General features: G+C 35.8%; 1 protein-coding gene across 3 annotated transcripts in view; it reads right to left on the bottom strand.

Annotated features, from left to right (window-relative positions):
- fstl5 (follistatin-like 5) overlaps positions 1-17,515 on the bottom strand; it is a 124,457-nt gene that overhangs the window by 91,067 nt on the left and 15,875 nt on the right. For 2 of the 3 annotated variants that reach the window (XM_058798067.1, XM_058798065.1), the window contains exons 2-3: positions 14,288-14,423; positions 9,440-9,473 (exon numbers count right to left, since the gene is read on the bottom strand). In XM_058798067.1, coding sequence (XP_058654050.1) covers positions 9,440-9,473; positions 14,288-14,416 — 163 coding nt within the window. In that variant the 5' untranslated portion in view covers positions 14,417-14,423. The remainder of the gene's footprint in view (positions 1-9,439; positions 9,474-14,287; positions 14,424-17,515) is intronic. The other variant, XM_058798066.1, reaches the window with a different exon arrangement.

Below are 17,515 nucleotides of genomic sequence, written 5' to 3' on the forward strand. Positions count from 1 at the left end.
TCAGTTTGAATCAGTTGTGGCATTATTTCTCATTTATTATTTTATTTTCCTTTATTACCTGACACAGATCAGCTCTAATAAATCTGCCGAATGGAACGAGAGCAGCTACGGAGCACCATCAACACACTGCAACTAGAAGCCTTAGTCGGACAATAAACACAGGAAGAGTATTACTGCATGCATAATTCACTTATTTAAATGAAATTAAATGCAAATATCACTCTATGATGAAGCGATTCAAAGTCTGACCCTAAAAATCTGACCCCTAAAGGGGATTATTTTTATTTTTTTTCACACAAAGATTTTAATTCTGTCATCATTTACTTACCTTCTAGTAGTTCTAAACACGAGTTTCTTTCTAACCGAACAGTTGATGGTCGCCTTTGACTTTTACAGTTAATAGGGACCATCAACTGTTCAGTTACCCACATTGTTCAAAATATCTTCTCTTGTGTTCCGCAGAAGAAATACATTCATACAGGTTTGAAACAGTGTTCATTTTGGCAGGCATTTTTTATTTAGTCTTAGTCTTTATTTTGAGACGAAAATGCTTAATAGTCTTAGTCACATTTTAGTCATTTGAGTCCTTCATAGTTTTAGTCGACGAAAAGTCATTGCATTTTTGTCAACTTTTAGTCATTACTTTTAGTCAAACTGCAGTTACCAGCATTTATTTTGGTAGCTATTTGATGTGTAGTATTCAAACAAAAATAGTCATCAATTCTTCTCTCTTTAGACCAAATCAATTAAGCTTATGAGAAATTTGAATCAATGATTGAATTTGGAAAAACTGGAATAAATTTTCATTTTTTGGTAGAGATACAAATGAAACTTATTTTTCAGATACAGTACAGATACTTAACAAGTATACATTTATTTAACATCTTTTGTTGGTTAACATTGATGATGCAGATAGGTATTAAATTAGGAATACTGTCCCTTTAAGACAAGGCATGCATGTACATGAAAACATTCCATTTTCACCCAGCTGTTTACGTTCACTTAAGCCATAACCGACTGTATTTGCGTGAGATACTCTACTTCACAAGAGACATTTGGACTGCTGTGTGTGTGTATCTGAGCGTTGAGAACTGATCGCGTGCTGTATGAGAACTGAAGAAGTGGAGCGTGCGCGAGAGAGAGCACTTCTATCAGCGCGATCCCGCCTATCCCGCCTTCACTAACTTTAAGTTAATCGACAACGAATTGTGACTCCCGGGAAAAACGGGACGTCTGGTCACCCAGTCCCTAACCCTTCGGGTGCTGAGGCCATTGTTTCAGATCACTAGTTCGCGTTTTGGTAGCCTATCCGTCCACTGCAGCTGCCTAGATATGCAAACGCCCCTTATCCAATGACAGAGACACATTTTGAAAGACAAGACAGTTAACTTAGCCTATAGGATGTATTTTGAATGTCCGGTAGTCCTCAAAAAAACATTTTAGTCTCGTCTTGTTAATGAAGACGCGGCACAAATTTCGTCATAGTTTTTATCATCAGATATTAATTTTAGCTTGTCAACGTCTCCTCTTAGTCACAAAAAAGGTTCGTTGACGAATATTTTTCGTCGTCATCTTCGTCGACGAAATTAACACTGGTTTGAAATAACCTGAGGGTAAGTAAATGATTACAGAATTTACATTTTTGGGGAAACTGTCCCTTTAAATTAAAGTTCACAAATACTATTTATAGTCATTTTGAGTCAGCTTATTTGAAAGCTCTATTCAAGGAAATGTTTTTATGAACTGAATATTTATTACTAATTATATATGGTACTCACTAGGAAATATTCACAGTTCTACAATCAAAAATCAATGGGGAGTAATTGCTTTTATCTAGTCAATAAACTGCTAAAAATGCTCCAAGTAAAGCATTTCACTTTTTTTGTGAACAAATTTTGTACAAGCACTCAGGAGCTTTTAAGTGATTTACTTTAGAGAATAAAATATATTTAAAAAAAAGTAAAAATGTTGTCTCTTACGTCACAATGCTGGTATATTCCAGCAATTGAACAGGAAGCTTTTTCATGTAGAAATTAAGAATTCAATAATGTTTCCATGTAGGGGCATGGGCCTTTAATCACATTTACCCAATGCAAGCAACATTCTGTGCCTCAAAGAGAATAGGCTTCTCAAAGGAACAAATGCTGAATTTTCATTTATTTTTCATCCTTTTAACTCTGAGATTGAGTCAAACTCAAAGTCAATATTGTGAACGTTTCTATGTGTATGTGAAAGTATGGACAGTGCAGGAATGTTTTCCTTATATCCAGTAAGAGACTGTATATTATACTCGCCTTTATATTTTGTACATAAATAAATATATAAAAATGTAAAAGAAATAAATATATAAACATATATGATGTATGTATAATTTACACAAATTATTATACAAAATATAAATTTTATTACCAAATATATAAAATAAATTAATAGCTTAGTTTCAGTAATTTGTCTTCTTTTATAGCAAGCTACAGCAAGATTTCATAGTACAGTATGAGACTCTTTCACCTCAAAGGACCAGGGAAAATCTGATTTCCTATTTAAAGTTGAAGACCGCTATTTCTTCTTCTCTATCTTCCGTATTAATATCTAGATCCATCAGTGAGCAAACGAACGACCATTAGATGGCAACATTGTTTATCTCCAATCAGTCTCAGAAGATCTGCTATGAAAAAAATCTGTTCTACTAAGCAACTATACAGATCTAATGACTGTTTAAATGCAAGTGAACTTTAAGAAATTACAAACTGAGTATAAGCATAAAGGCACCCTACAGTTAATGACTGGCCAGATGTGGATACACTTATAGACTGGTTCCTATAAAGCAGTAGCTACAGTGTTCAATAGGAAGCAGCACAGTGGCAAAGTCATTGGTTACAAGATCAATTGAAGCTCAGGAGGTGGACTCCTTAAGATCTGTACAGTGAGGGGAGTTAAACCCCATTAAAATGCAGCTGTCATTAAGTCCCACTGAGTTACACTATTTATGAGGCTGCACCACACTTCAGTAATTGTACATCCCGCAGAAACCTCCCCCTGCTAATTCATACAGCATTAAGCCATTTCTGTGCCATTGAGCAATTCAACTATCACCATATGCATCATCTCTACTTGTGGTTGTCTTTCAGGGCATTGCAAAAGAGCAGGGGCCACAAAGGAGTTCTAGGGGGTCTATGGAAATGAAAAACCAACATGATATCACAGAATTCCGTGTAATGACCACGGACTTAATTAACCCCCGAATCTGTGGTGGCATCACGGAATCGCCGAAAATTCCATGATGGGCTCACAGAAGTGATACCAATGTAAGTCAGTGACAGGCATCAGCCGTGCTCCACGCACGGATCCACTGGTTCAACACTTTAAATAGGAAACCTTTAGCATCAATATGCCGACGCGATACTGGGAAATTTATCGTCATCATTATTGTTCAGAACTGGGTAGGTTTAGGGTAGGGGTGGGGTCAGGTACTCCAGTGAAAGTATAAATTTATATACAAAATATAACTGCATCGGAGTTACTCTTTTTACGTGGTCCGATGCAGCACTGGTGTTGAACCAGTGAATCCGTGCATGGACCACGGCTGATGCCTTCTGTGAGCCCACCACAGATTCGGGGTTAATTAAGTCCGTGGTCATTACACGGAATTCTGTGAGATCAGGTTGTGAAAAACAGTGTAAAAAAATAAAACCAAATATAAAAAGATTAAACTAATTAAACTAATGAACAAACAAACAAATAAATACATTAGATTAAAGAACAAATACATTAGACTATTTTACATACAGACTATTTTACCCAATATTTAGGATGCTTTGCCATCCTGTTTTGTTTTTAGCAAAGCAACATGCTAATACCAAATTCTATTGAAATCAATAGTCTCTTGTGTGCTTTGTGTGTTATCAGAGTCGCTGCCTATGTAGAGCGTTCCAAATTAGTCACTTGATGCTCCATTGCAGTTAAAATGTTGCTTTAGAAACTGCCAATGTAGGCAGCAGGCAGTTCACTAGGTTCTGGAGTCCGTGCGGCTCCTTAAACAACTCCCCAAACAACCACTTAACAGGAAAAAGGGGTACAAACAAAGTGAGTAAAGGAGTGGCAAAGTGAAAGGCATAGCAAGAGATACAATAACATCGACAGGCATCTGTTACTACAGGAGAAGAACAACAAAAAAGTTTAGATTTCTGCATTTTCAGCTGCCACAACATACCACTCTCCTCATTAGGCCTAAAGCTAAAGAGACAAATATCACCCATCCTGTTTATTAATATAGTCTTTCATTTAGGGATGACCCCGAATAGTCGACGATTCGATGCTTCGATAGAAGGAGCCTGATTCGACTCCTAATTTCACAGTCGAATATTCGCAGATGTGTTATGATCAATGCCATTTTAGCCATACGGGGGTGCTCAATTGTCTGATTTCACATAGAACTACCGGTTTTCTCCCAATAAGTTAATATACAGCCTATTAAGATTATGCTGTAAATAAGTATCTGAAAAGAAAGAAGCTTTAAATAAATATTTGGTCCCACTTTATATTAGGTGGCCTTAACTACTATGTACTTACATTTAAATTAATCATTTGATACAATGCACTTATTGTGTACATACATGTTTTTACATTGTACTTATATTTTTAAAAATGCCTGTATGTAGTTACATCTGTAATTAATTTTTGTAATTACATTTATAATTACTCTGTTGACCCATCCCTTACACCTTAACCCACCCTTAAACCTACCCATACCACCAAACCTGTCCCTAACCTTACCCATATCCCACCTCAATAGCAGTAAAACTGTTTTGCAATACAATAAGTACATTGTACTTATTTTTTGATGTAAGTACATAGTAGTTAAGGCCACCTAATATAAAGTGTGACCAAATATTTTAACGTGAATAAATCCGACAGAAGAACATCTTGGCGGCAGGGATGTATCTCGTATAAGATTCATTTGGTTGAGTTGCGCTGCTGTAAAGCGCTTCATTGTAGTACTACGGTGATTAATGCAGAATATTAATAAATATGACTGGGACTATCATATACATAACATTATAATGAGAACATTATTATAATAAAACGCTGTGAATTTCTTGAGTTTAGTTGCTGTGTTTCTGCATGTTGTTGCATGAAGAACGTCTCCACAACAGGAGTTCATTCAGAGCCGTGCAGGGCATTTTGTGCAGATAGCCTATAAGTCGTAATATAGTGTTATGTTGTATAAATAGCAAAGCGTATTCTATATGAGATAAATTATGAATTTAATCCCATTGATTAAAAACCTGCTATCAAATGCTTCATTCTACTGGTCATCTTCAGCGCGCGCAGCTCAAAACAGAAATGCAGAACATTAGTAACTACTGTCGTATAGCCTACATAACGTTATAATGAGAGCACTATTGTAAACAAAATGTTGTGAATTCTTTGGGTTTCGCTGACATTTAATGTTAACTATCTTTTAATCAAAAAATGAATTGTATCTGTGAGGCATCCGTTACACATTTTCCCTGTTTGTTAACGTCAGTAATTATGACTGTCGAATGTCTGACTTGACTCTTGCATTTGCCCCCGCCCCCAAACATAAGATTCGACTATCGGCAAGATTCGAAAATTCCGATTCGACTATGAAAATCCTTAGTCGAGGACACCCCTACTGTCATTCATCTCGTGATCTATTTTTATAGTATGCCACCACTGCAGTTTACTTTACTGAGCTGGCAACATTCAGTCCTGGCCAGATGCACCAGAACTGCAACAATAGAGAAATGAGATAAAAAAATGTTGGCACTTACTAAACCTCACAGTGGTTTTTAAGGAGAAAATGGAAGACTCCCAAAAAAACAATTTCCACTTTGTCTGAAATAATCTTATTTATACTTTCCAGGGGCGTTACTTGTGTTTTTAGCTGAATGCTAAATAAGCATTAAATAACTTATTAGCATTATGGTAATGGTTCGTAGATGGGCTATAAGAACTGCCAAAGTGGGGCTTTTAAAAACACTCTAAGTATGTGAAAAGAGGTGTCGGGTTGTTCTCTCAGTGTCGCCAAGACAACATCTGTTAAGAGCAACAACGGAAACGTTCATCTCCCTTATGAGTCTTTTTAGATTCATTACCTTCCATGTGCAAATCCTGCTGTTGATATTAGACCCCCGCTTCATTGGCTTTTCTGCTTATAAATATTCATGAAATTCAATATTAACTTTTCCTACTGGGTTGAGAGCCTATTCTGGAATTAAATTAAAGGTCTTAATGGTCAAAGACCAATTTGAGAAGCAGTAGTGCTCGGACTTTTACCACACTGGCGGCAGTTGACTCATCTCTCTCAAAGCAAAAAGTGAGGTTACAGTGTGAAACTTACAATGGAGGTGAATAGGGTCAAATTTTGTAAAAAGCTTAAGTGCTTACAGTAAATCTTCAATTAAAACATGCATTATTTGAGCTGTAAAACTTTAAATAATAATTTTTACAGTTTTAGTGTGTATGATATTTCAATGTAATGACAATAACGTTACTTAAAATAAAATAAGTATGCAGTGTTTTCAGAATACACTAATATTACTTACATCATGTCTATACTATTGAAACAGTGTGTGTGTGTGTGTACTGAACTGAATATTCCTGCATCTTCTATCAAGTATCCACTTACATATACCTTCTTCCTCTCCTCTTTAGGCATACTAAACAATACAGCATTTAGCAAAATCTGCATAAATAGAATTCAATTACATTTAGTGATCGCACATGAACAAGTACACATGGGATGTTCAGTAGCTAGTCGAATACGAATAGTGGGCAGTTGCCCAAAAATAAATCTGTCGAGTAAAATGACTGCAGCCAGGCAGTAAGTCTAGCACCACTCACTATTCTCACCAGCCACAATGCAATGTTTCCTTTCAAAAAGTGAAAAGAAATCCCAAAGAAGCTAAACAGATTTCAGGATTAACATACAATTTAGAACTAAAGCCTTTAGCATTTCAAAATGTTTCATCAACTGCAGGCCAAAGAGGCATCCCTGTGTGCACATTATTAAATTGAATCGTAATGACAAAGTTGAGACAATATAAAGAAAGCCAGAATCGGGGGACCGGGACTGCTTTTGTGCATGCTAAGGGCTCAACGGGCACACCCGTCATGTTGCATATTTGAAATAAGTCTGTAAAGCTTTTGCCTTTGAAAGCTTTTGTGTGAGAAGTATAGAACTTGCTTGCATGCTATGAGAGCTAGGCATGAGAAATAGTGTAGAGTGGCTGGTGGTCCGAATACATTACCTCCAATTTTCATACTATTACACAAAAAGCTATTCTTCAACCAAAAAGATGTGATTTCACCCTCAGTAGTAAGATATTTTGTGTTCAACTGCACAGTAGAACTGTGGATATGCCAGCCACTTCATTTAAGATTCCAATTACAGGGCATTCTGCTATGCGCTTGTGCATGCTGTCTTAGTTTTTCTCTTTTCCAGATTCTGACAGCCAATTTCAGTTTGCTTCGTATTCTTTCCAGCTATATTTCATGTGCTGTAGTCTGCACTTTGAATTCACAAAGCAGGCAACATTTGCCATGTCACAAATTAAGCTGAAAGAGGTTTGTCTTGAATGTACTGAATGTATTCACCACTAAGGCTTAATGTACTTCAAAAGGTGAAATAATTATAAAATAGATGAGCTTCATCAAAAGAAATGAATCAGCTTCATCAAAAGCTTTTCAGGCAGTCGCAGGAGGAATCTTCCAAAACCTCCATTAAGGTAATATACCTAAGTCAGAATTTAATCCACTTAAACATGGAGTAATTAGACTGAATAATTAAAATGATTAATAAATAATTGAAACAGACCTTGAAAAAATTATTTCCAGACAGACTTAAGTAGAGTGCGGAATAAACTGCCCGAGCATTTCCACACTGATTTTCTTAATTGGGTAATATGAAAAAGAAAAGACTATTTTGTGCATTTTCTTAGGATTATGAGAATCCCTTTTTGTTTGGATTATGACGATTTTTAATGTGCCCAAAATGTAGTACGTACACTGAAAAAAAATAAAATAAATGTTGCAGGATTTACAGTTTTACTCAAACATGCTACTGCAATCAGAAACTGTTGGTAAAGTTTACAAACAATTAAAACATGGCAAGTAACACAATGAATAAATGTGAAATTTGGAAGTAGAAAGACTGATGTTTTCTTGTAAAACATACTTTAATAATCTTTGTTGAATTTACAACTTCGAAAAATCCTTTTTTTTTTTTACAGTGTCTAAGCATAAAAGTCACTGTGAATTCTTGTTCGCAACCCATTTGACCTAAATTATGAGAAAAATAGGTGGTCGGGCTTGATTTTCTCCATCTAAACTTATTGGATGAACAATGTTAGCTTGCTAAAACATTGACTAATGATCTATTAGGCTGTTGGCCATCATTATCCAACAGTGGCCTAACATTGTTTTAGAGGAAAAGAGACTTGATTCAAAATGATGAAGGACATTTTTAATAACAAGCATAGATTAACTCTCACAATAATGCCAAAAATAAGATCAATTTAATTTTAATGTTGACTTTAAAAGGCGGAGAAGACAAAGACAGAGAGCATCCATTTGATTGAACAGTTGTAGATAAGTGAGATCCTGTCTTTTATCACAAGGCCAGCTCAGCTTTGACCTTCTGCAGTAATACAGTCTGCTTCTCTATTAAAGTCTGATTATATTACCTGTAGCCAAAAGAGCTGCTAACACAAGCACCTTTGAGCTGACCTGAGATAAAATTTATGGTGGGATTTCACCTCACACAGAGTCTGAGGAGCGAGATGGATTTTTCACATTTCAGTGCTCTCTGTAGGTTCTTGGCATCATCTGGTTAACTCTTGTGCCATCTTAATTATAGATGACTGCTGGGCAATAGCCAACATGTGATTTACACCTTAAGCCACAGACCGTTTGCTAGTATTTTGCTCCACAAAAATAAACATGCATTCAGTCCAAATACTGCCACCATGCACCGTTTTTTTTTTTTTGTTCAAGGGCACCAGTGGCAGTCACTTGGCACCCCAGGCGAGAAAAACATTATTTCATTAATTAAATAAGAGTAATATTTTTATATAAGGAATAGTCTAATGGTACATTTTTGTTTAGCATGAATTAATACACAATCTCTAGCTCAAAACACCCACAAAATTGCAGTACTTCCTCATTTTTGCATAAAAGCCAGTGTAAAAAATAGAAACCCCATGTGTGTTCATTATGCCTCATACATTCTGAGTTCATCAAATGTTATCAATTCAAAAATCCTCTAAAGAAAGTACTTTAAATACCACAACACTTGCATGGAACATGTCCTACACACTACTTTAACAAGTCCTGATAAGACCCTGATTCAACCTTTTTGTTAATGCATATTTGAGTGTGTAAAAGGAAATGAGAGAGAAGTAGGGTTTGTACATACCTTTAATGCGTAAGCTCTCTGAGATCCCATCCTGCTGGAACAAGAACAGAGAGAAAAACAATACTTACAATACATTCACAGTAAAGTATATCAATACAGTCCTGGCCACAGACGTCCACATACTGGATATTGGACGGCTTAGTACACACCCCAAATACATCTGATTGCTGTTTTACTTCTACAGAAAATTACATTGTAATTTTAAATGACTGCTGCTCCTTTCTTTCTTTAAAAGTATGATATACATAATTCCTATGCCATATTGCCATAGCAAAGTCTAAATATTCTTTCAAAATGTTGGTGCCTGAAATATTTGTCAGAATGAGTTAAATGATTCATTCATTCAGACCAGCCAGAGTACAGCAGTCTCTCAACGAGTCTATTTCTAAAGGTTAAAGGATGCCGTATTCCACCATTAAAGAGACGAAAGGGAAATGTTAATGTTAGCTGTCATTTTACTTCTAAGGAAGAAATACAACATGTCATAGGATGAAAAATAAAACAAAACGTGTAACAAAATTCTAAGCCAGAAGCTCAAAAGTAATAGCCGACCCAAAAATGAAAACTTGGTTAGCGTTTACTCGTGACATTTTTGAACACGAGATGAGAATTTCCAAGTTGCTCTTTTCCATACAATGAAAGTTGATGTGTACATAAAGTGTTATACACTGCCACTAAGTGATATATACTACTTTAAAATTGTTCATGAATTGTAGTGTCTATAAGGACAAATGTTCTACTTTAGCATCAAATTCAGTAATCAGTAAATCTATCAGTAATTGGTCTTGGTATAAATAGATTTACGCAATGATCTAGAATCTAGAAGATGGATAATTGGTGAGATTTTAATTCTGAGAGATTACCATGAAGCAGCAAATTACAGGCTTTCTCTCTTTGTTTTCCAAAGACTTTAAAGCCATTTGTCCAATCTGTCCAAAATGAAAACAAACTTGCTGCAAGCCCCTCCCCTTCCTGTGCCAGCCTCAGAGACAGTTTCACCACAGCACCTTTACAATGTGTTACTTTTAGCTTGTGTCACAGTGTATTGGAATTGTGCCTTTGTCACCAACATTTCTCTCCACATTTTTCTCTTTTTCTTAGCAGACCTTGCAGGTCTTATTAAACAACTTAAGTATACAGAGGTTATTTTTTCATTCAGCATACCAAGGAAGGAGTATAATTGCTCTGAACAGTTATTCATTCATGTTATCTTAAACTCACATTCCTGCAAAAGCTGAGAGAGCATTCAGTTCAGAGTAACAGCTCATTCATTCTGCTCTGAAGACTTTTGAGGCTCGGTGAATAGATTATCTTCCTGGAATCAATTACGCAACTGAACTACAGAAATGAAATCATGTCTATAATAAGATCCTTTAAGACCCGGCCCCTTGCTTTATCTTACACGTGCACCATCTGTCACTCAACCATCTAGTTTTTTGATTGGTCTAAATGTGGGGCGGAGCAAAATTTGGGCCATAATCTGAGTGGAGGTAGAGGAAGGGTGGGGCTACGGTGAATTAAACCTTTGGCTTTCACAGGAGATTGGCTTTTGCAGAGCAGGACAAAGCTTCATACTATAAGCTGAATTACTCATGATGATTGAAGCAGGCCGAGTTGAGGGAAAGCTAATGGGGTCACTGCTTATCTCTGTGCCCGTGCCAGAAAAACAGGCTCAAGCCCGCAGTCCTCCCCCATTTGAAATGGAGGCATGCTACATCCGTTGCCAGTCATCTTTATGGATTCAAATTGCTGGAAAACTCTGGAATGGCCACTCGCATCGACTCAATATGACCCTTGATATAGGATTGATATATAATATGACTACTAAGCATAATAATAATTATAAGAAATATAATTGCTTCTGGCCTGTGCAATCAAATACATTCTTATCTGAGACTGGAGGTTGTTTGTGCTTTGCACTTATGGATTTTCACACATTGTGGTCTGATATGGAAGTTATTGCAGGAAATTTGGTAACTACGTGTTCCCACAGTGTGCATTTCAACTATTTAGGCCTTCTGATGTATGTGGCAGCATTGGTGTTTCATACAGAGGGAAAAGAGCGAAGGGCATCTTGATTCATAATTTCCAGATTTATTAAATGAATGTCTACATGAGAGGGTTGTGAGCATTAGCAAACAACACTGATACTTGAGCGAAGTGGGATGTTCAAGGTTACCTCCAGAGAATTAATGACAGAGTCATTAGGTTAACTGTGCACTTCAACCACATTTGTAACCACAACGGTAGCAGTGATTTGCTACTTGTATTACCGGGTCACATTAAGACTGAGCTACACTATTTTTAGAGTTGCCTACATTTAATGTTTAAAAATAAAAATAAAATATTATAAAAATAAAAACAGTATAATATTACAAATAGGAACTATTTAAACCAATTTTTTTTAGATACCAAAACAGATTGAAGTAATAACAACAACAACAACAACAATAATAATAATAATAATAATTGACTCTCATTTTTTTCCATTGCTAATGTGATAAGTTTCCCAATAATTTCTAAAAGTCACAGTAAATAAATCAGACCTAAATGGCACTGCACAAAAGACAAATAAATTTAACTAGTCGACATGATGCTATTAACGTTCTAGTATCAGTCACACACAAGAAATAAAAATTCACAGGAACCCCATCATTTATAAAACACTGCGTATCTGCCTATGCCATCTGTCAAATTCGAATGATCTAATAATTAACACCAAACCGCATGCATGAGTGGAATATTTTGATAGCATGACAATACTAACTGTCTGAAATGATAACAGTTCAGACATTTCAAAAAGCCAGCGTGTGCTTTTCCTCTCAGGCTGTTTTCACATTTGGTTGAATTGCTTGGTTCTTTCCACATTGTTCCTGTGGGTCTGGACGTTGGTATGATTGCGTCACCTCCAAAAGTAATTCCCTAATGGCAGCCGTTTACTGTAGCTAGGTAACAATGCATGAGGAGAATACGCCAGTTTCAACGTTTTATTGAAGTGCTTGTCCCTTTGGATATACAAGCAAAAAAAGCCCTGCAGAAGAAACCCAGGAAATGCCTATAGCGGTAGCTGGATAAACAGAAGATTTAACTGCTTTTATTGATTCAACGTGACTAATAAACACAGGACTATGACAATATATTGTTTATCTGAGTTCTTCTTATTGTAATTTTCATTATAATAAAGTATATTTATAATGCAATGCCTTTATCACTGCTTAGAATACTATGAAATATGCTGTGTGCCTTATTCTGTGTAAGAAGTCACATTATCTCACAGAAGGATTTATTTCAAACACTTGACTGACGTTATGAAGTGAGTTTGGAGTAAAGACATGTTATTAAATGTGGTATTTTCACATGCTTTCAGATAGAGCAGCATTTACTACACAGAGCCGTAGTTCACTGAGAAAGCTACGCAAACAGCTCTCATTATCGCGAACGATTTCTTCGATTTCACAATTGCGCAATAATATCTTCTGCGATTTTTTTGCAGAACTTGTCAGTGAACGACGGCTCTGTGTAGTAAATGCTTCTCCATCTGAAAGCAAGTGATGGAGATTTACTACTAATCACAGAACCGGCTTTACTGACAAAATGCACATGGCAATTGCATTCGATTAATCGTGCAGCCCTACTCAGGTTTGCACCAAAGGTTTAGTATGAAAACACTGCAAGAGTTTCAGGTCTCATGACGAAAACATTCCTGTGGGAATTTTTTTGCAAAACACAAAAGTGTGTTCGTTTTTTTACAAATGGTATGTTTTATGTGAAGTTGGTTTTGTAGGTGTCACCACAGTTCTTACTTGAAATGTCCGTTCAGTGACGCTATAACTCTATGAAATGCTCCGTGACGTTTTAAAATAACATACCATCTGCACTACACCTAAACCTACCCGATAGTATGAACAAAAGCGAATGTGACATAAAAACACAATCGCAAGCATGACGCTTTAGCTTGTTTTTCAATCTCTCATCTTTTACAGTAGCTCTTTCATCATGAGTCACGTTTTTCACGGGATTCTTACTGAAGGATTCCGCATCCTAAATCAAATTCCGTGCTGGCTGTGCTACCATGCAAGCTTGCTATGTCCGGAAAGCGAAACATATGGAGCTGTAATCATAACTGTGTACAAAAACGATTACAAGTGCTTGATGTTGTACCCCCTCTAGTGTTCATTTTTGATGTACAAATGCACTTATCGGTACGTATTTCGCATCTTGTGAAAAAGTTCCCACAGGTACGTTATCGTCATGAGATCAGGTAGTAAAAATGGATGTGTCTTAAAGGAACAATTTTTGTGACCCCTGCTCAGCTGTTTATACGGATATAAAAGGAAAGTGTTCCCATGGGTCCCTGTTCTGTCAGTCAGTGTACTCCCTCCCTTCCAGAGTTTAATTGATCTGTTACATAATATGAACATTCACTTGTGGAGATGATGAAGGAAAAAGAGGAGAGAGAAGCAGTGGAGCTTGTTAGAGCTGCATTACGCCTCAATTGCTGGTATCTGACTGTGTGTGTCCACAAAGCTCACTGCAACAGCCAGTCAATAAACATTCAATTACACAATCACACTGAGCTGTTTCATCATGATGTCAGCACAGCAGGAGCTTTCGCCTGCAGTTCGAAATGTCCATAGCGAAAGATCCAACACTTTTTAATCAAAATATTACTATGCATCTCTGATATTCGGCTCGTGAGCAGAGGAAGAGTAATGAATCGTCCTGTAACAATAATCAAACCAGAAGCGCTCAATGCGATGTGGATTTCCATAGTAATTAGCATCGTAACCGGCCACACGGAGTCTACTCTTGTAAAGGGATGGCTGATGAAATCGGAAAGATCGATACCTTGTGACGGAATCTGACGAGAGGTCGATACGCCATCGGGGTAAATCCTTCTTTGCCGGGACGTGCCTCTGCTATCAGCGCTGCCCCCCAGAGCAGGACAGCTGCCCACCATCTCCTGGAGCCTCTCATTACCCTCCTGTAATAAAATAAAAGACGTGAATAAACAAATAAACAACAACCTGTGTAGGTTAAGTCAAGCGGAGCATTTAAAGCCTTTTGAAACAAACAATGCATCACAGCTCAGCTAATTAGAGCAGACAAAGGAGGATGTCGATCTACTGTGGGTTTAAACTAATGCTTTCAATAAGAAGCCCACACTCAATGGGAAGATTAAATCTACTTTGAATCAATTAAGGAATAATGAGCACCATGAGGAAATAAAGATAAAGCTAAGAATAAGGATCAATATATTACCGGGCTGATGGTGAACGCATTAGATTGCAGTTATTTTTAAGTCAGGCATTCATATCAAGGTAGCATTTAGATTCAGTACTGATATGAGACTTTTTCATCCCCTTTATACGTGGTTTTCAAACTGGGGTTTGGAGAGCAATAGTGTATCCGTGGAGAAAAACAGTGTTAAAAAAAACAAAAACAAATGAACAAACAAACAAACCTAATAAATAAATAAATAATATATATGGCTAAACTAACTAACTAACTAAACACATAAATAAACTGGTAAACATGATAATAAATAATAATAACAGTAAAAAAAATAAAACAAGTCAATAAATGCAAAACTTGATAAAAAAAACTAAACAATTAAAAACAAAAAATGGATTAAAATAAACAAAAATAAATTAATAACATTTTGATTAAATTAAAGAAATCGATCAACAAAATTGATTAAAATAAATCAATTAAAATAGATTTAAAGAAATAAACAATTTATTTAATCACTAAAAAATTTAATATTAACAATTTCTAAATAAAATTGATCAAAGTAAACACATGATACAAAACTTATTACAATATATAAATTAAAATATAATAAAATTGCTTAAAATAAATAAATCAAGTATCAGTATTATAGTAATTAGAAAAAAAGTAATAATTTAAGATAAAATGTAGGGATCTGTGGCATCTACAATTTTGAAACCCCCTGCCCTGTATGACAAATCTATCTCAAAATAATGACTTTTGTAATATCGACTGTTACTAAACCAAAATTTACTGATATTTAACAGCTATCATATTGTTAGAAATGCTATAAAGCAGAATTTGGATTTGCCTCATATTTTATGAAGTTTGCATAATTGATTCTGTTATTTTATGTTTATTACTGTAAAGCTGCTTTGAAACAATATGTATTTTATAAAGTGTTATATAAATAAGTGACTTGACTCAATATATATATATATATATATATATATATATAATTATAATTAAATGTAATTTTTCACAAAACTCAAAATTGACACTTCTGCAGTATTTCAATGCAAAAACATTGGAGCATGGAGTCCCTTGAGTGGTTCTGTCAGAGAAAGCAATGAAGCAACAAACACAATTCATAAACATAAAATATATACATGTACTCCGAGGCCCCCTTCATCACAAGCCCCAGGATAATCGCTGTGTGAGAGTGATGTCCTGCAGGAGTTTGGGAATTTGGAATGGAAACAATAGTTTAGAATGACATGGCATTGGATTTCAGAACAAAGCAATTCAGAAGAGATTCCTTTCATTGAGCCGGTCAAAGACTGTCCATATTTCACATCATCGGTTTGAAGTCAGGCACATGACTGGCCCAAGAAATGAGCAAGCACTCTTGATGCAAACCTGTGCTACCCATCTGTGCTTTTATTTCAATCTCGGCATGCATGTCATATTTCATGCTGTCTGTATGCCAAAGAGAGAGAGAGCGCATGAAGAAGGAAGATTGAACGCTGTGCAACCACCTATAGGGACAGTCATCATAACTTTATCAGGTGGCCATAAATCGTCTATGCCACATCTATGCCAAGTGTCTTGGCATTGACTTTCAAATGAGGGATGTCTATCACTCACAATGTTCACAATATATCATCATGTGACAGTCTCCCAGCAGGCAAAGCGTTTCGAGTGTCTTCTATTGCATCTAAACTGTACTGTACTTACCCACAGTCATAGCAGTAGTGATTGTTTACTGATCAGTGCTGCCATGCATTCAGAGCATGATCTTCTGAACCATTCTCTATTTCCGTCTCTTGGTACACCCCCATGCTCTGGCAGACCAGAGTAATAATGCTGTGTTGGCAACAGTGGCATCGTAGACATTTGTAGTCTTTGCAGTTACGATTTATGCCGCCTTCTACAATAAAGTGTACTTAATTATTGGTCATCTAAAACATACTAGAATTTTACGACTGTAGTTATGATTTATGCCACCTTCTACAATGAAGTGTACTTAATTTTTGGTCATACAAAACGGTAACACTTTACGATAAGGTGTAATTTATTAACATTAGTTAATGTATTAACTAACATGAACAAACAATGAACAATGCATTCATTACACTATTTATTAATCTTTGTTAATGTTAGTTAATGAAAATACAGTTGTTCATTGTTTATTCGTGTTATTTCTGTTACAGATGCGTGGTTGTGGTCAGATTAAATAACGGTCGAACGAAGAACGAAGTAGCATCAACACACATTTCCATTTGTTTAGCTCAGACAAAAGACAAGGGGAAAACTGAGGACTTTTAACGGGACGAGAACAAAAGAGCAAACAAGATAATACAAATCAGGTGGGGACAATGAACGATGATTAACTAACAAGAACCGGAACTAAACCAAATAAGGGAAAACAGGAACTTAGAAGGGCAGACACGTGACAATTTCACAGTGCATTAACTATTGTTAACAAACACGACTTGTGATTTTAATAATTCATTAGTAAATGCTGAAATTAGCATTAACTAAGATTAATAAATGCTGTAGAAGAATTGTTCATTCTTAGTTCATGTTTACTAATGTTGTTAACTAATGTTAACTAATGAACCTTATTGTAAAGTGTTACCGACAAAACATATTAGAACATACTAGAATACCAAGGTTGTAAAAGTTTCCAAACGGGCTTATCAACTACAAAAATGAGTGTGAGAGTCAACAAATGCTATTTTCACAGAAAAAAAGAAAGAAAGAAAAAAGAAAAAAATATATTGTAAATTCAAAAAGTAAATGAATAAATTAAAATAAAACTATAATAATAATAATTTTGTAGATTGTAATTAAAAATAGAAA

Source organism: Onychostoma macrolepis, chromosome 14 (assembly GCF_012432095.1).
Source record: "Onychostoma macrolepis isolate SWU-2019 chromosome 14, ASM1243209v1, whole genome shotgun sequence".
In the NCBI taxonomy this organism is placed as follows: Eukaryota; Metazoa; Chordata; class Actinopteri; order Cypriniformes; family Cyprinidae; genus Onychostoma; species Onychostoma macrolepis.